Raw genomic sequence first — 27,219 nt, 5'->3', positions numbered from 1 at the left:
CCGTGTACTTGGGACACATTCTTGTTTTTTCTTTTTTAAGACTCTGTAAATGAGTAGATGCACACATCATGTACTAAACTTAATGTTATCATAAAAATAAATATTTATTTACATGGCAGCATAGGATATAGAGAACTGCTTTATTAATTTTTCAAAATAATATATTAGATAATGGTTTTATAAGAATACAAAAAAAAAGTTTTTTTAATGGATATTTCAGCAGCTGGTAGTCAGTAACAACTCAAATTTTGCTTCATTTTACTCAATTACTAAACAAGTCGACAAATATGTTAAAATTTCACTCTGATGCAAAAAAAAAGATGTTTGAATTGGATATATATTAACCCTTACTTTAGAGGTGATGGCTTTACTGCAATCACTTTGTCCAGCTGTCCCTTTCTCTAACATCATCCAACTTCTCTCTGTATCTATGAAAGATAATGGCTTCATTTGGCAGTGATGATTTGTAATGTGTTCATACTTTTCATTTTGGATCTGCCAGTTTAAATACTTTCTTCCTGTCTGCTGATACTTACATTTTTTAATATGCAGAACTTAACATCATTCGTCACACATTTATCAAATATTATTGACCTAAATGACCTCATATCTGTTAAGCAGCACAGTAGTGATTATTTGTAAAGGTCTATCTCTTTTCAGATCTGTCAGTCACCTGCTTACTGGGTTTTTTTATTGCTCTGAATTTTGAGTTGGGTATTCTAAGCACAGCATGATGTGTACCCTTAACTAAAATTGTTTTATATTTTGTAGAAAATAGTACCTCCAAGATTAAGGAAGAGAACTGAATCAGAAAGTAGTCAAGTTAATAACAGTACATCAAAGTCTTCATCAGAACCTAGTACTAAGACAGACTCCAAACCAGATCTTTCTGGGAAGAAAAATCAAGGACAGGTAAATAATAGGCCTTTAGTCTCCACAAGCAACTTCTGCACGTCCAGCGTCCATAGATGGTTTCTAATCCATAAAGAGAAATTTGCATACAGGTGTAAAACATAAACTAATATACACAACAACAAAAATTGCAAAGGCAAAGCTATGACTAGAAACCATGATTTTAAAAGAAGAAATGTAAACCAAAGAATAATTTTGCATCAAATTCTAGAAGCTATTGAATAAATAGATAAACTAAAGTTGACTAGAACACTGATTTGTATGGTCATTTTTGTCAAGCCTGCTACATTAGTTGCAGTAGGCTCGACATATGAATAGTGATACGGCAGCCACAGCATTAGATAACTTCTTAAACTTTGTAAATTTATCAAAGTTATAAATGTGGTAGTCAGTCCTCAAAGTTAATTTCATTGTATTGTTCCAACATGCTTGTAAAAATTGTACCTTATAGTTATATTTATGTATGTTCTCTATTACTAAGTTATTGTAGTTTTATGAGAAATAAAGTATTCATATTCGTAATAGCTTAACCTCATTTTCTTGGATCATGTTAAGTTAATGTGGTACTTGTAATGAAGCTTTATACTTAGGACTATCAACATAAAATCAATGGTTTGTAAAGAAGGCGAGACATTTCAGGGTTTCTTTTACTATTGTTATTATTCATGTTTGTTTTCTTATGTACAGAGTAAAGGTTGGTTTGGTGGAGTCTTCAGTAAACTGTTGCCAAAATCTAAAAATGAAATGAAATTACCTGATGACAGTAAACCGTCAGTAAGTTAACTTTTTATCTCTATCATTTAAAGGAATATTGTAAACACCCTCTCCTTCAAACCAGATTTCTGTCTATGTGTCCATGAACATTGTAAACACCCTATCCTTTAAACCAGATTTCTGTCTGTCTGTCCATGAACATTGTAAACACCCTATCCTTTAAACCAGATTTCTGTCTGTCTGTCCATGAACATTGTAAACACCCTATCCTTTAAACCAGATTTCTGTCTGTCTGTCCATGAACATTGTAAACACAACTTGTTAACCATCAGATGGATTTAAATCAACCAACACACACACACAGATATTGGACCATATGAAATTGTTCATGAAGCAATGTTATTATGAATCAGTATCTTGGAGCAGAGATAATTGAAGCAAAGTAATTATGATCCAGTACCTTAAAGGGGAGATAATTGAAGCAAAGTTATTATGATCCAGTATCTTGAAGCGGTGATAATTGAAGCAAAGACCAGTATTTTAAAGGGGAGATAATTGAAGCAAAGTAATTATGATCCAGTATCTTAAACATGTTAAAGGGGAATATTTGACGCAAAGTTATGATCCAGTATCTTAAAGGGAGATAATTGAAGCAAAGTAATTATGACCCAGTATCTTGAAGGGGAGATAATTGAAGCAAAGTAATTATTAGATAATTTAAAAGTTATTGGTAAAATTTGATTCAACATTGATAAAAAAAATTGAGCTTACACTTTATCTGGTTGCAAAACTCTGAACTTCTTACAAAGGTTCATGTAAGGATTGTCATGAAGCCAAGATTGTCTCTTATGTCTTTAAAAGTTTAAACTGATAAAAGTTTAAATTGATAAAAGTTTAAATTAATAACACATAATTGATAACATAATTGTAAAGGTTTCATTTTATTACAGATTGTGTGGGATCCTGTCAAAAAGAAATGGATGAACCAGGATGGTGAGGAAGAAGATGAAAAACCACCACCTCCCCCTCCTAAAGACATGGACTTGTCTTCCTCAGCAGGTACAGTATTTATATAATAAACAACCTCCTCCCCCTCCAAAAGACATGGACTTGTCTTCCACAGCAGGTACAGCACTAACATCATAATGCAACTGCTACCCTTTCTTAAAAAAATTGAAAAAAGATAGCATCAATACATCTACAAATAAAACTAAAATTATGTTATGTTGATATGAATTCATGGTGTCCGACATTTATTAACTTGTGTTATTCATCTAGTTCAAAGGTTAGGAATTCATAAATCTAAGCTACCAAAGTAAAATAAATTTTTTAACATGTTTTCTTTTTTTTCAGCGCCAATGCCATCATCTTCAGCATCAACCCCTGCCCTGGGGCCCCCAGCAGGGAATAGATATGGCAGACAAAGAGGCAGAGGTATGATATGGTTTATGTATTGAGAACATATTTTTATAGAAATACATATTGAACTCACAAATTGTTGATTTCAGATACACATACATTTAAACCATCAATCTTTAAGGACCTAAAACCATATTTTAACCATAATTTATAGTATAGGGTTATTCAATGTAACCAAATTTTTTTATGTTTTTATTCTTTAATCAAAACTACAGATACACAATTTTTTTTCTCAGTTTTATCCATATAGAATTTTCAAAACTTTTATTTATAGTTTTCAGTGTTTATATTTTTTTAAATTGTTAAACTTAAATTTTGTATTTATTGGTCAAGAGATATTAATTTGTGAAGCTATTTACTAACCAATATTTTGAGATACTGAAAATGTCAGGTGCAGTTAAAAATAGCACTTTCAAGAATTGACATCTTTCTTTTTAGATTCTATTGGTTTGTTGTTTAGATAAATTTATGCATGTTTGGTTAAGGGGACGTTGCAGTTATGTATAGCACACCCATGTTGCCACTTTTCATACATTGAATGCTAACCTTTTTATATTGGTGTTTTTTTCAAAATGATTAAAAAGAAACATATGTTTGCTTAATATTGATGTTCTGTTGTATACGATAAGTTTGTTTTAAATTTAGTTTTTGGCAGTCCTCTTCTTTTAAAGGACAATAAAATCAGACAAATAAACAATAAAATTTTACCAAACTCTGATGACAATATAAAAAAGAAGATGTGGTATGATTGCCAATTAGACATCTCTCCACAAGAGACTAAAATGACACAAAAATTAACAACTATAGGTCACTGTATGGCTTTCAACAATGAGCAAAGAAGTTTGGTAAGACAGCCATTTTTTAATTGATTTCATAATTTTTTTATGAGAATACCATGCTATTTGGCAAATTTTATAAGACAGTGCCCCTCACTACAGCTATTAAATTTGCCCCTGATCACATTTAGATATTGAAGTTTTAGAAAACTATTGAGATTAGAGGGTAATTAGGCTTACATTGGCAAATATATATCATTACAAACATGATATTATCTACCAAAATATCAGCAATTACATGCAACAGTGGTGCAGATTTGGGAAGCAAACCACTAACAACGCTGCCTTGTTTTAGTTCTACAGGCAATACAAGTGTCTTGTAAAAAGGTTGTTATATCAGTTGTGTAGTTGGGTTTTGTGTTTACGTAGTGGGTAATGGTTTATATGTGTATATCTGGTAGATAAAACAAATATTTAAAAGTTACAACACACTTATCCCCTTAATGCTACTATATTCTATCAATTTACTTTTTCAAATGTGGTTTGTTACTTTACCAATTAGTTCTGTTTAAGAGTAACAGTAAGTCTTTCTATAACAATTATAAGAGAGTTGGTATATGGATTTATTAATTTATAATTCTTTTATCTGTATTAAAAGTGTATTTAATATTGTAATTGGTAACTCTAGTATTTCCTATTATCTCACAGTTTCTGTAGTTCTGAAATCTTTTCAAGAAACGCATGATTGATTATTAAGATTTAGATATACATGGTATCGTAATATTTTTTTATTTGTATTTTCAGGTGCGAGAACCCAGTACGTTGATGTAATGAACCCTAAATCTTCAACAGGAGGAACAGCATCAGTACCATCCAATATATTTAATGTGATGCCTACATCAGCATCATCACCTGCAATATTTAGCCCAAGTAAGATCTTAGAAATTAATCTAATTATTTTACCTGCAATATTAGCCCAAGTAAGGCATTAGAAATTATTGTATTATACGTAAACCAGTGTTGAGGCTCATATATATTTAATAAAAATGATGTTAGAAGAGGTGGCAGATACTTCATCCTCACACGTCTTAAACTGTACTGATTATTTTGAAAACAAAAAAAAGATATATTTATAAAGTGAGTAAGATCTTCTATTTAATGTATATAGTTTGACGAAAAGTATAAATTTGTTACAAATGCTGCACCTCTTTTTGTTTAGTCCTTCAAAACAACTTTCCATTAATAATGGGATGTAAACTTACATGGATAGTATAATGCACATTGCTACTGAAGTAAATTAACGAAATATCAAAAGGAAATTCAATATACAACAATTTGATAATAAATCTTTTAAACAGTATCTGTGTTTTAAACATGTTGAGAAGCAGAATGGTGTTTAACATTTTTTTTTATATGGGTATGGTAATGTTATTTTCTTTTTATAAAGAAATTGATTGTATTTATATGAGCAATTGTAATCGATTACATAAGAATAAGAGTAATTGATTACACAAAAGTCCCAGTGCCAAAGGAAATTATTTCTTCTTTTTTTTATGTGTTTATGTTTTATTAAAAAATCATTCAATTTGTATAGGTCATGGTAAAGACACCACAGTTTCTAGTCAACCAGAAGTCAATCTTGCTCAACCTAATGACCCCCCTAGCATGCCTAGTGACCAAAGAATTCATACAGGAGAGGTATTAAATATTCTACATTTACTATAATTATTTATTATGTACTTAGTAGTAAATACAGATAAATTGTATGTGTAATACAATCAATGGCAAGCGTGCTGTATCAGCCACCCGTGATGATATCGATATCAGCACGGTTGCAAAAGCTTTATCACACCTTTAATCTGTATGACGTCACGTCATCGATTGCAGTCACTGTTGCAAAGGCTTTATCAAATCCCTAATCTGTATGACGTCATGTCAAACCTATAATCTGTATGACGTCATTTCAAACCTCCTTATCTGTATGACGTCATGTCACATAAAAAACATCTAATTGAGCATGTTGAGGTATATGTATATAATAAAGTGTATATGATATGGCTATTTCAATATCACACACCGTATCAACCCTCAACCAATATAATCTCTCGAGCAGAGCTCTTGGGATTATATTGGTGTCTCGGGTTGATACGGATGCGATATTGAAAAAGCCATATGATATTCTCTATGTATCATTGTTATTTATTCTATCAGATCGCATGTTGCAAAACTAAAAGTAAAAGTAATTTTGAAAAATGAATTTACCTTCTTTAGGAACATAAAAAAATATAGAATACTGACATAAAGAGTATGATGATTTCATGAACACACGAGAACAATTGACACGGGTCTGAATGATTAAGAATTGTGCAATTCCATAAAAAAAAACACAAAAAAAACAAGTAAATAAATAATTATAATTAAAACCCAACTGTCAAGAGAACAATTGAATATTTCCCTCCATTGAAAAAATAATAAATCAAAAATAATTGGAAGAAGAGTTTCATTTTAGTTATTCCTTTCAATGACTTTGTCACTTTGCACCAGTAGTCTGTATTTTAGTGGCACCTAGTTGTTCAACCCAATATGCTCAAAGTGTCATGTTGTACAAGTTATTATCTTTTTCTCAACAAAAACTGTACAGGTAATTACTCGCACAATTATATTTGAACAAGTAAGTAATTACTTTTACAAAGTTTTTGTACAGTTTTGTACAGGTATTAACCTGTACAAAATAATAAAATGTACACGACATATATAAAATTTAAAACAAAAATTGACAGATGTTAAATTTAATAGTTTACATTAAAAACCCTGGGTTGAAGTCAGGAAAAACACATAATCTATGAAGTGCAGATAACATATATTACATGTCTATGATGAGTTTATTTATATTTATATGTATTATTTCAAACTCTTCCTTACAAAGAAAAACTATCGATGTTATATTAAGGCAACAATTTTAGAATTTCTATAAGTTTTAAGAGTTATACAAGAGAAATGAATTTTTAAAAAACCTACTTAAGGATTGTTTTCTAATTTCAGACTGAATCAACAGAGATGCCTCCTCCATCGTCAGGACCACCTTCCATGCCTATGTTATTCAATCCATCACAAATATCTTCATCTTCAGCAACAAAACCTGGTTTAAAACGATATAATCAACAAAGATTGTACCCAAAGTCATGATCAAGTCCTTTCTAGTCTTTTTATATGCTATGCCATATTATTGATGAAAAGTGCTCAGTTGACCTTGATCTGCCATTTCAAGGACTAGTCTGTCAACATTGAATTATTAACATCATTCATTCAAATCACTACTGGAACATATTGCAGTGTTTATTGTTAATGTTATAAGTGGCAGAGTATAATTGTATTGATCTCGGGAGTAAGAACTTCTGTAAGAATGTGAAATAAGACTGAATACAAATATATAAAGGCAATAGTTTAAAGTACAAACAATGTTTTGTGTCACCACATACAATTTGTCATTCATTGATGGTATTGAGGGAAACCATTTATAAATAGAATCCATCTACATATTTTATGTTAAACAGTTGATATATATTTTGAATGATCATTGGGAATTATGGAACTGTAGTTGTAGATATGTAGAACCATAAACAACATAAAGCCATACACTAGATCATTGCATCAGACAAATGTTCATGTCACTGTGACCTACTTTATTAACATGAGCACTGATTTTATAATCTGATTAATATTCAGACCAAACGATTTTTGTTTTGAGAGATTTATTAGAATTGCATATTTATGGCTAAATAGTCTACACAAGTCAATACACATACCTTTAAACCAAAACTAAATTTAAACATCTATAAAGTGCCATATCATAATTTTATTGAAGAATTAATGGAGACTCATTTGACCTTGATTTGTCCTTGTCCAGTATAAACCTATAACATTCCTGTGTATTTGGTGTGAAGTTCTTGTGTGAAGTTCTTGTGTGATGTCCTTCACTAGTTATTCTATATTTCACATCTCTGTTTATATATGGTATATTCTTGAAATATATATATTCTTGGAAATATTTGTGCAATTGTTCACAAATAAAATGTTTTATTTCACTATGATTAGATAGTGGCAAATCTGATACATTAGTAATTATTTCATATAAATTATTTAAACCCATTTGTGATTCAGAAAGAAGTTCCAATAATACATATTAGAGTTATTGTGCTTTCTATCCTAAATATACATTTTTATCTCAATTTATAGATTCTCAAATAGATAGAGTTCTTCCCTTTCACTATGATACACTGTTATGTGGTAAATAAAGGGAAGAAATAATATCTTCCTCAGAAATTACGACAGAAAGGTTTAAAGATTTGTAGTGTATTGTATATTTGGAACCAGAAAATACAAGATGAGATTTGGTTGAAAGGTTCTCTTCTCTGGGCAGCTTTATAATTAATCATTTTAAATCAAAACTGTATGAAAATTAGATAATGAGAAAAAGTAAATGGTTAGCAGTTCATTGTTAACCCTTAAATCAATGATTATATTTAGAACTAGAAAAAAGGAAGATGTAATACTTCGGCAACTGATTGGGTATTTTTGCCAGTTTTTACTTTATGGTGTTTTTTTTTTTTATTAGTTAAAGGAAAAATTCTAACTCCTTCCTGAATACTGTGGATTCATTTATTTTCGTGGATTAAGGAAAATTTGCATATTCGTGGATATAATTTTGTGGTTTTGCCTTAGTTTGCATACAAGCCAATAGAAAGTTTGTCATTCTTTAAACATTTAATTTCATGGTTCACTTGTACCTATGAAATCCATTAATGAATAATAATGAATCTGCAGTACACTAATCAGTATGCTCTAGCATATTGTTTTTGCTAAATGTACTGACAAAATCATCTTTGTATCTGTGTATATATCTGTAGAACATTGTAAATGCCTTTCAAAGAATTATATATTATTTCTTCTGTCTTTTGTACTGTTATTTTATGAATTTGTTATGTAAGTCTTTCAAATGTATAGAATTTAAGATGCCAAATATTTTTCCTAGATATTAAAAATAGATTTCCTCTTTTACTTGTGCATGAACTTGAAATGTATATTTGTTGTAATTTCTGTAAATCAGTGGTTTACAAACTTTATTTTTAATGTGAAAACTTTTTCAGTTTCATTTATTAGGAATTAATATATTCAATTATAAGTGTTATTATAGTTTAATAAACTTTCAAGAATTTGAGTTATAGATAACCTTGAGGTAAACGGATCTATCTATCTGACCTTGAGGCAAACGTATCTATCTATCTGACCTTGAGGCAAACATATCTATCTATCTGACCTTGAGGTAAACGTATCTATCTATCTGACCTTGAGGTAAACATATCTATCTATCTGCTGCTCTTTTCACCAAAAAAAACATGATTAAATTGGTCATACTGAAATGATCATGCCTTTGGAGTATTTTTCTTGTTATATTTTTGTGTGTGAAAATAATTGCATTTATCATAAATTATTATATTCTTTAGAAGAAAAATAGATACGATTTCTATAGTTAACAGGGAGTAACCATGTTATACATGAGTAACTTGTGTTCCTTATTTATTAATATAGCTTGTGTTCAATTATAAATATTCATTAAGTGCATAGTTTGATATGTGATAATTGTTTATGTGATTTTGGGCGACTTATTACATAGAATGTTTTTATACATAATAGAAAATATTATGACATTTCAGATTAATGTATATACTCATATTTTTGCTGTAAATGTTCAGTTTGCGATGATTGTAAGTGCTTAATTTATTATTTTATTTGTGTCATTAAAATTGTGTACATTTATTTTATCATACGTATGCTGTTGTTTTTTAGAAGATTTAAAGTATTATTACAAAGATCTTTTCAGTGGGTATTATATACAAATTATAATTGTTGTATCCAAAATTGATTTTGGAAAAATGACAGTTTTAGAGAATTATTTAAATTAGTATTTATTTGGAACCAAAAACTGTTGTTTTAAATGTTTTTAAATGTTTCCACATTTCAATTGACTTTTCCTTTTACCGTTACATTTTTTGCTGTATTCCCCAAAAAAAGCATGATATGAATTCAGAGTGAAAAAAATACATTTCACATTCAATTTGATTGAAATCATGAAATTAGTACACATACACATTTTTATTTTGCAATATTTCATTCTATGATCATCATCATTCAAGTCTCAAGCATTTAGATAAATCATTATTATCATACATATTTTATTCATGTTTTAATTAACTTGAAAAAATACAGAAATGCTTTAAACCTTTTTTAAAACATTTCAAATCACAAGAATCTAAATCTGTACATCTTTCCTGTAACGTTTCCTTCCAAATAAAGTTGCACTCTATAGTTTCATTTTGTCCACAGTCAAAGAGTTTCCTTATACTTTATAAAGTTTTAAGTACTGGACATCATTTGAAGTTTGTTAGAGGAAATTGTTATTATGTGTTTACAATTGCCTACATTAAAGTGGTCTGTACAGTACTTAAACATGTATCCTAACCTGTTTTGTAGAAATCTGTGAATTCCCTCGAGTGTAAACAATATAACGATATTTAAGAATTTTCAGATTTCTATAAGACAGGTGCTTGTGAGTGATGTATAATTGATATGTGTTTGATTTAGTCTTTGTTAATCTCTTTCACTGATACACTCTGTTTACAAGTGAACAGCTCTTCACATTTTGGTATAATGGATTGAGATTAAACTAGTATTATGTCTGATTTCAGAGGTATTAAGTCAGCATGAATCAGAAAGGATTCTGCTGTGGAGAACCAACTGACCATGAATTAGACAAAAGTTAATGACATTTGAAACAACTATTTAATAAACATGAATGAAAGAAAGTGTTTTAGCCAAATGGGTTTACTAGAAATTAAAGTAAGAGTTAAATAATTAATTTTAATCATTTGAAAAGGGCCATACCAAAATGTGAATTGATGATTCAGTGCAAGTATGTGATTACAGTGAAAATAACTAAACAGATTATTTGATGATTTGTTTTATGAAGTTAATTGTTAGTAAATAAATGTAATATATATGTCAGAGCCACTGGTAAGAGAAATAAAAATATGAAAATTGAATTTTGTTGTTCTAATTAGACTATTCCCTTTCATCGTAAGTCACATAATTCTCCTGATAAAAATAATTGTCAGAAATTGATACATGTATATGTAACCCTTGAGACAAGAAAACTGGGATGATTACAAGTTTTAAGCTGGTTTGGAATAATGGCTTGCTTGTCCATTAAAGGCTACCAATAAAGCTTTTCATTAGCAGACCTTAAATAGAAAATAATTATTTATAAAATAAAATTTTTAACAAAAATACTGAACTCAAAAGTAAATTCAAAAAGGGGGAATATAAAAAAAAAGATGTGGTATGATTGCCAATGAGACAACTCTCCATAAGAGACCAAAATGACAGAAATTAACAACTATAGGTCACTGTACGGCCTTCAACAATGAGCAAAACCCATACCACTTAGTCAGCTATAGAAGGCCCGAAATGACAATATAAAACTATTCAAACGAGAAAACTAACGGCCTAATTAATGTACAAAAAATGAATATAAAAAACAAATATGTAACATTAAACAAACGACAACCACTTAATTACAGGCTCCTGAGGGAAGTCCAGAAAGACTGACCAAATCAAATGTTATCAACTAACAGAATGAATGATAAACAACTGTCATAGTCCTGACTGACCAAATCAAATGTTATCAACTAACAGAATGAATGATAAACAACTGTCATATTCCTGACTGACCAAATCAAATGTTATCAACTAACAGAATGAATGATAAACAACTGTCGTATTCCTGACTGACCAAATCAAATGTTATCAACTAACAGAATGAATGATAAACAACTGTCGTATTCCTGACTGACCAAATCAAATGTTATCAACTAACAGAATGAATGATAAACAACTGTCATATTCCTGACTGACCAAATCAAATGTTATCAACTAACAGAATGAATGATAAACAACTGTCATAGTCCTGACTTGGCACACGAATTTCCAGAAGGAAATGGTGTGTTAACCTTGTGTTTATAGCTAGATAAACCACTCACTTGTATGACAGTTATTTTAAGGTTTATTGGCAGTTAGGATACCAGTAATTGAGTTGCAACAGACTGAGTGCAAAATTTCTCTTTCCAAGTTGGTGAGAAACTTATTTAAAAAATCTTTTTTCTCAACTATGGAAATTGAACTATCTTAAAATCATAGCATAGCACAGTATCCCCATTGAAAAGGGATAATAAAAGGACACGACCTAGAACTTTTAAATTCCAATGCTACTAAATAAGACAGCACTTAAAATAAAATCTTTGCTGCAACAACACCTGTAAAAATTTATGTCAGATCAGTTCATAGCATGAAACATGAAAAAGTCTGATTGCAAAGGGGTCAACTCCACATTAATCAGTAAGAAGTCTGATTTTAGACGGATCAACTCAGCATGAATCAGCATGAAGTCTGATTTCAGAGGAGTCAAGTCGGCATTCTGAAGGGTAAACTCAGCATGATACAGCAAGAAGTCTGATTTCAGAGGGGTGAATTCAGCATGCTGCAGGGTATATTCACCATGAATCAGTAAGAAGTATGACTACAGAGGAGAAAATTCGGCATGGATCAGTAAAAAGTCTGATTTCGGAGGGGTAAATTCAGCATGCATCAGTGAAAAGTCTGATTTCAGATGTGTAAACTCACCATGAATCAGTAAAAAAATCTGTTTTTTAAGGAGGTTAACTCAGAATAATTACATTAGATGTATGTTTCATTATAATACGTTATTTTGATTGGCTAACTGCACATCACGTGTTATTCCGTAAGCAATTGCATTACACAATTAAACTTATCATTCATGATGCCATGAGGTCCCATAATAAAGTGCACAGGTAAATTAAATAAAAACTTGATGTAAATCGTGTTTTCATTATCCTAGCTAAAAAATGTAATTTTAAGTATTGAATGCTTCTTTTTGTAGCTTCATAGGGTTGTAAAAGCGTTGACCGTGCGCAAATTTTTAGAATGAAGCGCTTCCGTGCTTCATACAAAATGTACTTCGGTCAACGCTTTTACACCCCAATAAAGTTACAAAAAGAAGCATTCAATTCTTAAATGCAGAATGGTTAATTATGCATGAATCAGTAAAAAGTCAGAATTCTAAGGAGTTCACTCAGCTTGAATCAGTGAAAAGTCTGATTTCAGATGTGTAAAATCACCATGAATCAGATAGAAGTTTTGATTTCAGAGGAGTGAACTTGGTATATATCAGTAAAGAAATAAATCTCAGAGAGTTGAATTCAGCATGAATCAGTAAAAAGTCTGATTTCAGAGGAGTGATCTCGACATGTTGAAGGGTAAAATCAGCATGAATCAGTAAAAATCTGATTTCAGAGTGGAAATTTTTGCATGCGTAGGGGTATACTCGACATTAATCAGTAAATTTCAGATTTCAGTGGGGTTAACTAGCATGAATCAGTAAAAAATAGATCTGATTTCAGAGTCAACTCGGTACGAATCAGTAAAAAGTAAGATTTTAGACATGTTAACTCGGCATGAACCAGAAAGAAGCAGTGAAGTCTGATATCAGACGGGTAAACTCAGCATGAATCAGTAAAAATTCTGATTTCAGAGGGGAAAACTTAGCATTCTAAGGGGATAAACTCACCATGAATCAGTAAGAAGCCTGATTTCAGAGAAGTAACTCGGTATGAATCAGTAAAAAGTCTTTTTTCAGAAGATTAAACTCGGCATGAATCAGTTAGAAGTCTGATTTCAAAGGGTTTAACTCATCATGAATCAGTAAGGAGTCTAGTTTCAGAAGAGTAAACTAAGCATGAATCAGTAAGAGGTCTGATATCAGAAGGGTAAACTCAGTATACTAGTCATGAATCAGTTATGAGTCTTGATTTCAGAGGAATAAACTCAGCATTAATCAATAAGAAGTCTGATTTCAGTGGGTCAACTCGGCATGCTGAAGGGTAAAATCACAATGAATCAATAAGAAGTCTGATTTCAGAGGGGTACATTTATCATGCTGAGGGGATAAATTCACCATGAATCAGTACGAGGTATGAATACAGAGGAGTGAATTCGGCATGAATCAGTAAAAAAGTATAATTTCAGAGGGGTTAATTCAGCATGCATCAGTAAAAAGTATGATTTAAAAGGGGGTAAATTCAGCATGCTGAGGGGTAAACTCGTCATGAATCAGTAAAAAGTCAGATTTCAGAGGGTTAAACTCAGCTTGAATCAGTAAAAAGTCAGATTTCAGAGGGTTAAACTCAGCTTGAATCAGTAAAAAGACTGATTTCAGATGTGTAAAATCACCATGAATCAGTTAGAAGTCTTGATTTCAGAGCAGTGAACTCGGCATAAATCAGTAAAATGTTTAATTTCAGAGGGGTAAATTCAGCATGAATCAGTAAGAAGTCTGATTTCAGAGGAGTGAACTCGACATGTTGAGGGGTAATATCAGCATGAATCAATAAAAAGACTGATTACAGAGTGGTCATTTCCGCATGCATAGGGGTAAACTCGGCATGAATCAGTAAAGTTCAGATTTCAGATTGGTAAACTAGCATGAATCAGTAAAAAAAATCTGAATCCAGAGGGAAACGAACTCAGCATGAATCAGTAAAAAGTATGATTTCAGACTGTTAGCTTGGCATGAATCAGAAAGAAGCAGTGAAGTCTGACATCAGAGGGATAAACTCAGCATGAAACATTTAAAAGTCTGATTTCAGAGAGTTTAACTCCCCATGAATCAGTTAAGAGTCTGATTTCAGAAGAGTAAACTCGGCATGCTAAGGATGAAACTCGGCATTAATCAATCAAGATTCTTGATTTCAGAGGGGTTAACTCAGCAGTCCCCCTCAGCATGAGTCAATAAGAAGTCTGATTTCAGAAGGGTTAACTCAGCATGAATCAATAAGAAGTCTGATTTCAGAGGGGTTAACTCAGCAGTAAGATGTCTGATATCAGAAGGTTAACCTCAGTATGCTAAGGTGAAAAGTCTGCATGAATCAATTTATAGAAGTCTGATTTCAAAGGATAAACTCAACTTGAATCATTAAGAAGTCTGATATCAGAAGGGTAAACTCAGCATGAATCAGTGAAAAGTCTGATAATAGAGGGATTAACTCAGCCTGCATCAGTAAAAGGTAAGATTTGAAAGAGTCTGCTGAAGTACAATTTACAATGTTATCAGGTAGTTTGTTCCAGTCGTTATAGTTCTTGAAAAAAAAATAATTCTGTTCTCTCATTGACTGTGTTTTTGACGGAATTTTGAAGCTGAATGTTTTGTGTGTCTTTTTTGTGGAGTTAGTTTATTAATCATTAAGTTTCGTGTTCCATTTCATATAGCATTACCAAAATTTAATGATCTTGAATCTTTTCTTCTGTCAGCAGAGAGGCTGCGCCTTTCAAATTGTTGAAACATGTTGCCAAGGATTTGTATAGTATTACTATACAAATCCTTGATGTTACCGAAGCTTCAGATGTTTCTGTATTTGTTAAGAACAACAAAATTATCAATGCTATCTATATCTTGATATAGATATAAAAAAGAAGATGGGGTATGATTGTGGGGCGGCGATTTGGCGAAAAAGTGGTAAGATTAGGTGTAGGGCGATTTGATAATGGGGCTAGTTTACATTGTTTCCTGATCAGATTTGACATGAGTTGTAGTTTCGTTTGTCCTATAAGTCTGCGTGTTTCGTTAAACTGAGTTAAATGCACTGTTTTAAAGGACTAACGAAATTAACGACCAGTATCCTAATACATTAATTCCGAATAATCTTTTTGGCGTATATGTTTCCATAAAAAGTAAAAACAATCCTTAAAAGAGAGACGGGTACGGGACTGTCGGATTTCTTTTGGGATTCAAAGATGGCTGCGCCCGTAGAGGGAAACGAAAGAGCGAAAAGAACAACAAAAGAAAATGATGTGTTAAATTGAAGCTGTACGTCTAGTATTATAAGAAAATGATTCAAATAAAAAAATATCTGATCATATAAACAAATATTTAAATGCATATTTGTTAAATTAAAACCAATAAAACTGATAAATGAGAGTGTCTTAAATTTGGTTCATCTTATCAAATGGAAAATATGGCCGTAATTACACAATCAAATACTACTCTGAGTAGTTATCTGTGCAGATTTGAAAGTTTAAAGGCCTGGCATCCACTTGATATATAAAAGGTGAATGCATTTTGTGTTTCAGGAAGATAAAATCTTTTCTGGATTATGCTAGTTTTTTTCAATCTTCAATCTTTGTCGTGATGACAGGGTAATCTCTCTTGTAAATTAATTTATCCTCTCTTGTAAAATTATTATCACTAATGTAGTTTCTCCTTTGTACTTCGATACTGTAGGTTGCGCTTTAAAAATACAAGTAATATGAGGCAGGCATAACCTGTGAATGGGGACGAAGTCTGTATAGGCCTATGTTTTATTTTTTTACTTCAAACATGTTAATAAAGGATACGGAAATACCGTAACGTTCCCGATTTTGGTTCTGTTTTTATGGATTTAGCTGTGACGTTCTTTAAGTTATGACGTCATATTTAATGTAAACAAAAGAAACGCTTCCATCAGGTAACGTTTTTTTTCAAATCAAACAATTATTAAAAATGAAACTGTATTGAGTTCCAATCTTATATTTTACTAGACTGATAAATATAATTTTTTTTTTCAAAGTCTCGTGCAAACAAGACAGATTTCTGCGCAAATGAGGGGAAAACCGGAACAGGAACTAGATCTGAAAAAAAAGTTAACGATTTTGAGTTCATTAGTAGAATGAAAAATTCGGGAAATTTTCCCGATTTTTTTTTTTTTTTTTTTATTGATTTTTCTACCGTAATTGGGGACTTCGTCCCCATATTAAAAAATCAATGTATGAAGTGAAAAAAATGGTTAATCAGGTAATTGAAATGACATGAAAAATTAAAAAATAATAAAAATTAAAAGAAATTTGTATCAAATTATCCACTAAAATGGTTTGTTTCCTCTATGTACTCCGCTAATAGTTGAGTGATATTTTCTGCATTTGGCAAATTGATTGTTAATAAATTGTCTAAATCTGTTGGAATTTGTCCTGTTATGAAGTAGATTTGATGAAATAATTTGTCTCTGGCATCTGAATACAGATCACATTCAAAAAGGTAGTGTTGTACATTTTCTTTTTGTTTGCAGTGATCACAGGTTTCCGAGTTGGTATGCATTTAATTTAGAATAACCTGTTCGTAAACTGTTGATTATGTTGTACATTTTTTTTGACAGGAAGTCTTTTTTTTACTTTATTTTTAACTTCAGGATGAAATCTGAAATAATAACGTCCAGCATTACTGTTTTCCCATCTGCGTTGCCATTTTTTTGTAACTGAATTTCTAGCTGCTTTTTTTACATCTTGTTTTGTAAATACTTTGTCATCAACTGCTAGTGTTTCTGCTTCTTTAGCAGCTTCTTTTGCCAGGGAGTCTGCCTCATCATTTCCTTTTATGTTGGCATGTCCTGCAGGTGTCCAGTTTAAGTTGATTAAAATTTCATGTTCGTTTAAATTTTTTATTTTCCCTTTGATTTCGTTAATGGTTTGATGTTAAATGTCACTTTTCCAATTAAGAGTTAAGATACCTACATGTAATGTGGTTTGACTGTCCGAAAATAAAGTTAAAGTATCAATTTGCGCTTTTGAAAAAGATTCTATGTAATCCAGTACAATTTTTATTGCGATAAGTTCAGCTAGCAAGATTGATACTTTGTTAGAGACAGGGCCAACCTTAAAAATATGTTTGTTTGCAGTTTTCCGACTGTACCTTCAGACTGAAGGGTCGGTAGGTAGGAAAAATATTTTATTTTATCAGCCAAAATACAGTTTAAACAAGCTTGTGAAGAAAAAAAAACCATTTTAAAACAACAAACACTGGACATGCTGAAAACCAACATCAAATGAACAGGCATTTTCAGATAAAAAAACTTTTTGACCAAAACTGAAACTTTAACATAGTGTCATTATCCAATTTATGACATAAAATATGGTATAATTATTAAATACTGGAACACTTATAAACAAGGAATGTCATTATGACTAGAACTGTTTCAAAGAAATATATCCAGACATGTATGCTTCTTGACTAGAATGTTTTCATGAGTAGAGTATTTTCATCAGAAAAATGTAGATAATAAAGATTTATAAGACAATGTATTAAAGAGTGTATTTTTAATAAAAAAAAAAATAACCATTGAATCTTCCTCAATTGAAAAAAAAGGCAACTTGAAAAAAAAGTATTAAGACATTCGACTGTTTTCATATTTCTAATAATATTTAATTATATGTGATAAGGTTATATTTTTGCCAGGCTTTAATGAAAACCAAAGAAATCTAAACTTTGGTGTGAAATCCATTTCACCCCTGCCCATTAAAAGTAAATGGTCTGTACTGAAATGTTTTTAATGCATAAAACAATTGGCAGCATAGCTCCTAAGGACATGTTTTAATTGAATTCACACAGGCCACACAGTTTGGGTATATTTAATATTGTAAGAAAGATAATAATTGCAATGAGTGGGGCAGCCCCCCTTATCCTAAAGGAGCATACTCATTGCAATCGAAGATAGATTTAATATAGAGAGAGTATATTTATTTTTCAAGCTAACCATTCATTTTCTCTACATCTTTGTGTAGTTAGGGTTGCTTCTTATTGATTTGGCATGATCTATATCCATTAACATTTCAAATGAGCCCTTCCTCCGTACAGGCGTGTTTACAGATATCCATGAAGATTTAAGTCACGGAGGAGTGGTTTCATCTTTGTCGTCTTCACAACGATTTGTAGAAAATATGCCATACTTCAAGCTGCTGTCGAATTATTTAACCACTGAAATTGGTTCCATAAAGTCAGGCTCCACAGATTCTGTACCCGATTTGTTTGAGACAGAATGGTTATTGTGTCAGTTATGAATATCCGCTGTATCATCGTCAATGATATCATCACACATCATTACATGTGCCTGAATCTGTATAAACAGTTTACTAATAAACTTTTTTGTTTGTTATTTGTCTTAAAATTGACACGAGACGACAGCGTAAAGTACTGACTTCATGGATACCTGTAAACAATTTCCATGTGCTTTATCATTAAATGGACACATGAACGCTTGACGGGAAGCTAAGAAAAACCGAACTTGAAATGCATAATTGACCCAGACTTTAAATCATTTCCGGAAAGGACCCAAAGTTCCGGATCGCGTCAATAGAAGTATTAAAAAAAATTTCTTCAAATTTAAAGCAATAAAATTTTCACAGTCAGGAGGATTTTCAAGGGTCGGTCGGTAAACTGCAAACAAACAATATTTTAATTTAAGCCCAGGTCTTTTTAATTTTTCTTCTTGATCATCGATGTAAATTATAGCTCCTGCATCGCAGGGGCCTGGATTTTCTAAACATGACCAATCTGTAAAAGCGACTGCTGTGTTTGGTGTTTGAGATTTGAGTTGTTCGGAGATAATTTGTTTTCCTTCCTCTATTTGGGCTGTTGTTCTGGATTTTGAGCTGCCTGTATTACGCCAGTAAACAGGGGCTCTAATGACTGATACTAGACCTTGGTATTCATATTGTGGTTCTCTATCTTGTTTATATCAACCAATTCTGTATCTCTTGTGTCTTTGTTTGTTGATACATTTTTCCTATAATGGTGATATAAATTTTTCTGGATTTTCCTCCTCTTTCCAAATTTCCAAATTTCTTTTAATTGGGACATTATTACTGTATGAATTAATTTTTCCTAACTCTCTGATGGCCATTTCTTCTCTTCTTAAATCTATTGGTAATGTTCCACTAAGCATTTCTAAGTACTTCTAATGCTTCAAGAGATGAGTGAGATGGTAAATCTAAACACATTGCTTACCCTTTTCTTTTGTATTTCATTTCATTTGTCAAGATAACTTGAAGTGATGGATTGCCAAATGCTGCTAGCATAATTAAAAATTGAACAGACTAAGCTGTCATATATTTGAATAAGTGTCTTGGTTGGTACTAATGCTATTCCCTTGATTTCTCTTATAATTCCTAAAGATCTTTTGGCTTTCTTCACTGTAGATTCTATGTGACTATTGAAATTTAATTGTTCATCCAATTTAATCCAAGTATAACTGGATTAGGGTTGTATTTAAAAATTGTGTTACCAAGCTTTAGTTTGATATTTTGGACTTTATTTTTTTCTTTACTGAATATGCTGTACTCTGTTTTTTGAATGCTAAGTTTCATTCTCCAATCATTGCTCCATTTTAGTACTTGATTGAGATCTTTTTGCAATTTTTCTTGTATAAATTTTGGATCTGAATGTGAATGCCAAAAAGTTGCATCATCTGCAAACTTACAGCAGTCTGCAGACACAGATTTAAAATATCTTTTATGAAAATGTTAAACAGAATTGGGGAGATAACAGATCCTTGTGGCAAATCGATACTGGTTTGAAACCAGGGACTTTTGTAATCGTTCACCATGCATCTAGCTTCTCGGTGACTTAGGAAGGCATTAATCCACATCCACATTTTTCCTTTGATGCCGTCATTGTACAACTTTACCATTAGACCCTCTCTCCAAACGCTGTCATAAGTTTTTTCAAAATCGATAAGAATTACAATAGTGGTTTTGTCTTTGATAAATCCATTAAAAATAGCTTGTGTTAAAGATAATAAGGCATTTGTTGTACCTCTAAAAGGTCGGAAACCTTCTTGATCTTGGTCCATAATGTTGTTCATTTCTACAAATCCTTCTAATCTGTATGTTATAATTCTTTCCATTAATTTTGCCACTACACTAGCAAATGACTAGTTAAGATGATGGTAAATTGTAATTTGGTTTATATAATTTTTTTATAAATTTGACATTTGCTCTTCTCCAATTTAAAGGTATAATTCCTTCTTCCCATGACTGGTTAATGATTTCTAAAAGTTTGGATTTTAAATGGCTTCCACCATTGATGAAAAATTCAGTAAAAAAGAAGTCTGGACCTGGTGCTGATTCTTTTTTTAATTTAAAAATGGATCCTTCTAACTCTTCCATTGTAATATAATCATATAATCATTGTACTTGATGTTATCTGTATTTTCTTCTTGATTAGAAGTACTAATGCTGATGTATTGCTGTGTGATGTCATCATAGAATTGCTGATTAAAATTATTTGCTTTTAAATGGTAACCTTCAAAGAAGGTATTTTTAAGGATGTTAGATTTTTCTGATTCAGTGAAAAGAATATTTCCATTGTTTCCTTGCAATGGATGTACTAAATTTTCAGATTTCTTTTTAGTTAATTTTTTTAAATTCAACCATTTTTCCCTTAAAGATTTTGCTTCTCCAATTTTTTCACACAAGTCTTCAGACCATTTATTTTGGGCATCTTTTTTTTGTCATCTCAAAATCATTTTCTGCTTTTGTAACGTATTCAAAATTTTCTGGTGTACTTCTTAATTTAAATTTTTTTGGGACTTTGTTTAGTTTTCCTTTCATTTCTCTGATATCATCATTCCACAATGGAGGGTGTTGTATTATTGTTTTTTTCTTTGGTTTGACTAAGGGAATGCATTTTGTCATACAGTTTATTAAAGTTTCTTCAAATCGGTTGTTATTATTTTGTATATTTTTATTTTTATTTTCCTACAGAAGGTTTAAAAATAAACATACATCTGAAAATTTTGCATTGATACTGTCCAGGCGTGTAGTCTCTATATGCCAACACGCAAGTGCAAACACATTGGCATGCTGAACAAATAAATATTTATGATTTTCCGCATTCTAACTCTTAAAAAAAAGTAATCGATCAGGTTTAGCTAGCCTAACCTATTTGTCATCACTATACAACAGTCGTTTGTCCAACCGTCTGTGCACATAAAAGTGTTTTTTTTCTTCGGTAATAAGAGGGTTGTGCTCATATTGTGTCCATTTGTTATGATGATCCTTGTTATTAGCATTGTCTAAAAGTTAACACTAACAGATATAACTGGAAAGATTATAAGATTTTCTTGGGCTCAGTTGGTTAGGAGGCTGTCTTTAAATCCTGAGAATAAGCCTTGCTAGATAATTTGACCGATATGTCTACGACCCCAAGAAATATTACCAATGATCAATGATTCCCCTAAGACAAGTTTGATTTTAAAAAAAATTTAAAACAAGTTAAATTATGGACCTTTTCAAGTACATCTTTTAAACTGCACTTGAATTTAGTGACTAAGCACTTTTAAACTTATTATCTCCCCTCTGACAAAGGTGAAAAAGAGAGACTTAGACTGTGACAGCATCAACAGTGAATTATAATTTTGTGATTACGGCAGTTTAAGGGGAACCACTTTTGGTATGATCAATAATATTTGGTATACACTTGTCACATCTCATTTTTATGGAGATGATTTAGCATTGCCCCTTCAGTCATTTTCCTTGACTTTGAAACTTTTGCTTAGTTTAATTTGATCCTGTTAAAGTTCGTAATAAGGTCAGTTTTTAGGGAAAAACTTTTGGTAGATATTTGATATATGACATGCACTTTAAAAGTATAATTCATTTCCATGGAGATTATTTGCCCTCAGGCATCACAGGCATAGTCAACCTACAGTACCTACTTGCTCCAGACAAGTAACATTTTATTCAAATTAGTAAGTATTTGTAAGAGTTTGTTTATACAGATAAGGAAAGTGCTGGAATATTGGTCTTGGGGCTAGTAGTTGGAAAAGATTTGTTTGCAGACTAAACTTTATGATATATATATAAAATACTTAACTAAAAACCAACTTATTTATTAATTTACATTTCAGAATGAAGTTAAGCTGGTGTCGACAGTAAAGTTGGAATAAAATGGATAACACAAGACGTGCAAAAAGGAAAAGGAGATGTAAAAAGGAAACCTCCAACAAGACTACCTATAGGAAAAAGAAAGCCAAAGTCAGCATAGATACTGAATTTAATGAAAATAATCAAAATGAAAGTTTTGTAGACACAACTGTCGATAATATTCCCCAGAATGAAGAAAACTTGGATATATATTTTGATTACTATGGTTACTGTGAAGAAACATACAATTACGGAGATGGTGTTGAACCAGAAACACTTCAATTTTTGAAGCACAAAATATTTGATTTAATCAAAGCCACACAAAAGTCTGACATAATTTGTCATGATGCAGAGAAATATTTGGTAGCCGTTTTAGGTGTATGTAGTATAGAACAAAGAAAGGAAGTAATGCAAGTTAAAAAGAATGTATATGAGCCACTAACTTTAGCTTGTAAAATGACAAATCTAAACATGGTCAAGTTTTTTGTAGAACACTGTCAAGCAGAAGTAAATGGTGAAAATCATAATGGCAGACCATTACTTTGTGCTGTGGCCAATGGTGATGAAGATATTGTCCACTATTTACTTGAATGTTATGCAGATTTTAACATAAGTTTTGCAGAAAACTACAATATGTTGATGCTTTCCTTGCAGCTGTTTCCTCAAGAAATATTTAAGTCGTTTGGCTATAAATCAAATGAGAATTTTGAAAACCAGGATGAAATTGACCATCTAAAAGAAACACTCGCCTTGAAAATGCCTCATAAGTTTGAGATTGTAAAACTGCTCATTGATAAAGGAGCTATAGAGAAATGCACAAAAGAACAGATCTTTTACATCTTGACCTCAGTTTTTAATAGATCATTGGGTGTTTCAAAGGAGTCACTTCAAATTTTAGTTGATAAAATTCCTAACTTTTACAGTGTTAGGAATGCAGATGGCATGTCAGTACTTGGATATGAAATACTTCACCGAAGTTTTCACATGTCAGAATTTTTTGATCCATACTTCGAGAATGCCAAGGATATAAATGAAGCAAACTTCCTGAAATTTCATGTTGTTCCATTCTGGGAAAAGTCTAATAGCATAGAAAACAATGTAGACTTTGTGCTAGAGTCTTTTACTATCAGCAAAGAATCAAACAATATTTGTTTATCTGAAGTGTCAGACAATACATGTACGAAGTTTGTCCATCCACTTGTGTATTTAGCCTGCACAGGGAATATAACATACTACATGAAATGTTTACAGATGCCTGGAGTTCCTTTTGATGCCAAGGTCAATGGTTTGGAGATGATAGGGACATACTGTCTAACTCATAGGTATTATCTACATGCTGTGCTATGTTGGAATGCTGCCAATAAATTGAGGCAACACCGATGTCTCAGAAAGACACGAAATAAAACCTACTTCTCCTCTAATAACATATTGAAATGGGAAGAAGATATATCTCTGGAGGAGGTAGCTCGCACAGTTCCTCTCCAAGCATATGTTGTGGATATGACTCATGTTATATCAAAGATTTTCACAGACACCTCACAAAAGACAATAGAGGAAGTGACCCAAAGCTACATCACCCATGTACGAACGGGAGTAATGCCAGATTTAACTATCAATACAGAAGTCTGCTCATTCATGTCACATGTTGAAAAGTATATCAAGGACAATACCACACCAATAGAAGCATATACTCTGATTCTAATAAAAAATGCTTTAGTTCATGAACGTATGATTGGATATGGAGATTTCAATACATTGGGTGCGTTTGAATCTCTTGCAAATGAGTTTTATGCGAAAGGTAAAATATTAGAATGTGCAGCACTGGTGACTTACAGCTATCCATATTTTGTTAAGCATCTACCAAATGAAGTCAATTTATCTGTCATTGCCAGTTGGGACAAAAAGAATGCCTTGAAAAATTTCATATCCCCATTGATAGACACTGTTTTGATTGAAAGTCTACATTCAAAACTCACCTTTGACCTTTCAATGGCAATATGGAAATGTTTTTTCCTGGAATGTTGTGTCACACCAAGGTGTCAAAGGAAATTTCTAGAATTTGCGTCATTGCTAGTTATGATGAAGAGAATGGCGAGACGAGAAAAGACGGCAGAAGAATATCAAAGATTTTCAGAGTTTATGAAGAAAGTTATAAAGACTGATCTAAGGAACTTATATGGTCAATCTCTATTACATTATACTGTACCTTCATTATCAAATAACAAAATCGACATGCTGATGTCCCCTAACAACAAAAGTCCCATGATTTATGAATTCTCAGGATCTGTGGAGATGATCAAACTGCTGTTGACATACGGAGCAGATCCTAATGCTTTAGATGACGTCGGTATGACGCCTCTTCATTTTTGTTACTTTTTAATGTTGGACAATAATGAAGAAAGTGGTATAGGTAAACCTGTAGAGATTGTGCAGACTCTCTTGGAGGGTGGAGCTCATCCAGATTGTGCCGATTTTAGCAAGCAATCAGCCATTGAGAGTTCTCAGCAATCATTAGTACCTCTGTGTCCAGTTTCTCACCAAACACTACAGTGCCTTGCATCAAATGCCATTCTAAACAATGGGTTATCATTTCATTCAGATTTACCGCCACATCTCGTTAAATTTGTTGAGTTGCATAAAAAACATGGAAGGCCAACTACATGTTGTTCACAGAACTTTCCTGAACAAGTATTTGGATAATTTGATTGGTCACAGAACTTTCCTGAACAATTGTTTTGATAATTTAATACAAGTCACAGAACTTTTCTGAACAATTGTAAGAATAATTTAATTGGCTGTTTATGAATTTAGTTTTTGTATAATATGTATAACATGCACAGTCAGTGTCAATTATTGTGCCCTTTGTTTGCTAGCCTGGTTTAAAGGTTAATAGATGAACTGATTGTCATAATGGATGCCAGCCAATGGTTGTTTTAAATATTTGGCTTTAGACATCAGATTATACAAATTGATTGAATGGTAATAGATGACCACAATTTGCAAAAAGTATATTTTAACTTTTTGATTTTGATACATGTTTGATTGAAATTTGTTGAAGATAAGTTGTTTTCAAGTATTGACAGGTTGCAATCATGTCATATATTGGTCTTATTGAAATGCTGTTGCATTTAAGGAACATCACTGCTTTTGATTTTGGTCCTGAAACCATGGGTTTAATAGTTCCAAGGTCATCTACATTGATGGAGAGACTACCAAAATGAAGTTATGGGGACATCTTAATTGGTTTTATTGGAATCTGTAAGATTGACATTTATAACTAGGTCAGTGATGAGACTAGATCAACTGTGTTAGAATTCATTGTCTATCATTTTTCCCCCCATATGTCATTGTATGTCAGGATGTTTTATACACAAAGATACACAATGTACTTCAAAGACATCTAAATGTGCACAGACTAAAATGGATTTTTCAAGTACCTTGTTGAATTTCACTTTAAGTTTACATGATTATTATTTTTGTGAATGTATGTACAGGTACATCCTAAGGCGCGTCTGGCGTTATATACTAAATTTTGTCCTGGTATCTATGATGAGTTATTTATACCTAAATATGAGCTGTATTTTTTTGTGATTTATGTTAGCTATTTTATTACATAGTATTATATGATACCGTAGGTAACATATGTCTGTAAAGTTCCTAGTATTAAATATTATACAGATATTTATATATATAATTATATCTCAAATGATTGTTATTTTCTTCATTTCTTAATCATGTTTATATTTATGTGACACATAAATCAAATTTAAGGATATATGGAATAAATTATACTGAACGACTATAATTCAAACTTAACTTCTGTTACATAAACACCCAACAATCAGTTTTTTATAAGTAAATTTTTTTATAATGTTTTTCAAGTCAAAAATCTGGAAAAAAATTACAGTAGATTTTAAGTATTCCCATGCATGAAGTCTCTGATAAATCATTATATAAAGTTTTCATCAAATTGTTAGAGAAATGAATCAAAATTTAAAAAAACGATTTTTTTAGTTACAAATGAATGTGAAATATTCAATATTATATTATTTCTCAAATAAAGTGTTGTGTAATAAAGTCTGTCAGTATAATTCCTGGTTCAATTACTTGTAGTTTTAAATTATCTATTGCTATGGCATGAATTAAAAAAGACAGAAAAGTTTGAAAGCTAATGTTCAAATGTTATTTATATTCACTATTAATAAAAATTATCATGCAGATGGGCTTTCTTTGTTAAAAATTTACTCTAGCGTAATAACATTCAACTATTTTTAATTCTTTTTTCCTAATCAGTGAGTTACCCATCTAGTTTTGGGGATAAAAGTCTAATCCTAGAACTCCTGGTAAACTCTTTGACCAAGTAAACATGATAGCAACCAACTTTGGTTAGAAATCAGTGGTGATGGGGGATGGGGACAAATTGATCAACCCATGATATTTGAAACTGATATGAGGAAGACAATCCATACCAGGATGCAGGGTGTGATCTTTTTAAAGCAATTTTACATAACCATATAATCATTGCATCTTTTTCAAAAAC

The 27,219-nt window shown here is 31.5% G+C and overlaps 1 protein-coding gene and 1 long non-coding RNA gene across 2 annotated transcripts in view; both read left to right on the top strand.

Moving 5' to 3' along the window:
* Positions 1-10,921, top strand: part of LOC143063390 (uncharacterized) — a 33,377-nt gene extending 22,456 nt beyond the window's left edge. The window contains exons 21-27 of the mRNA XM_076235513.1: positions 772-912; positions 1,600-1,686; positions 2,577-2,685; positions 2,980-3,060; positions 4,626-4,751; positions 5,416-5,519; positions 6,864-10,921. Of these exons, the coding sequence (XP_076091628.1) occupies positions 772-912; positions 1,600-1,686; positions 2,577-2,685; positions 2,980-3,060; positions 4,626-4,751; positions 5,416-5,519; positions 6,864-7,007 (792 nt within the window). The 3' untranslated portion in view covers positions 7,008-10,921. The remainder of the gene's footprint in view (positions 1-771; positions 913-1,599; positions 1,687-2,576; positions 2,686-2,979; positions 3,061-4,625; positions 4,752-5,415; positions 5,520-6,863) is intronic.
* A 4,815-nt stretch (positions 10,922-15,736) lies between these two features.
* LOC143063389 (uncharacterized) lies at positions 15,737-26,902 on the top strand. The gene is made up of 2 exons (XR_012974995.1): positions 15,737-15,816; positions 22,664-26,902. It is a non-coding gene; the product is annotated as an uncharacterized LOC143063389 (long non-coding RNA).
* Positions 26,903-27,219: the final 317 nt, after the last annotated feature.

The sequence above is a fragment of the Mytilus galloprovincialis genome, chromosome 2 (assembly GCF_965363235.1).
Source record: "Mytilus galloprovincialis chromosome 2, xbMytGall1.hap1.1, whole genome shotgun sequence".
NCBI lineage: Eukaryota > Metazoa > Mollusca > Bivalvia > Mytilida > Mytilidae > Mytilus > Mytilus galloprovincialis.
The sequence above is the reverse complement of the archived record's forward strand: the minus strand, read 5'-3'. Positions and strand labels throughout refer to the sequence as shown.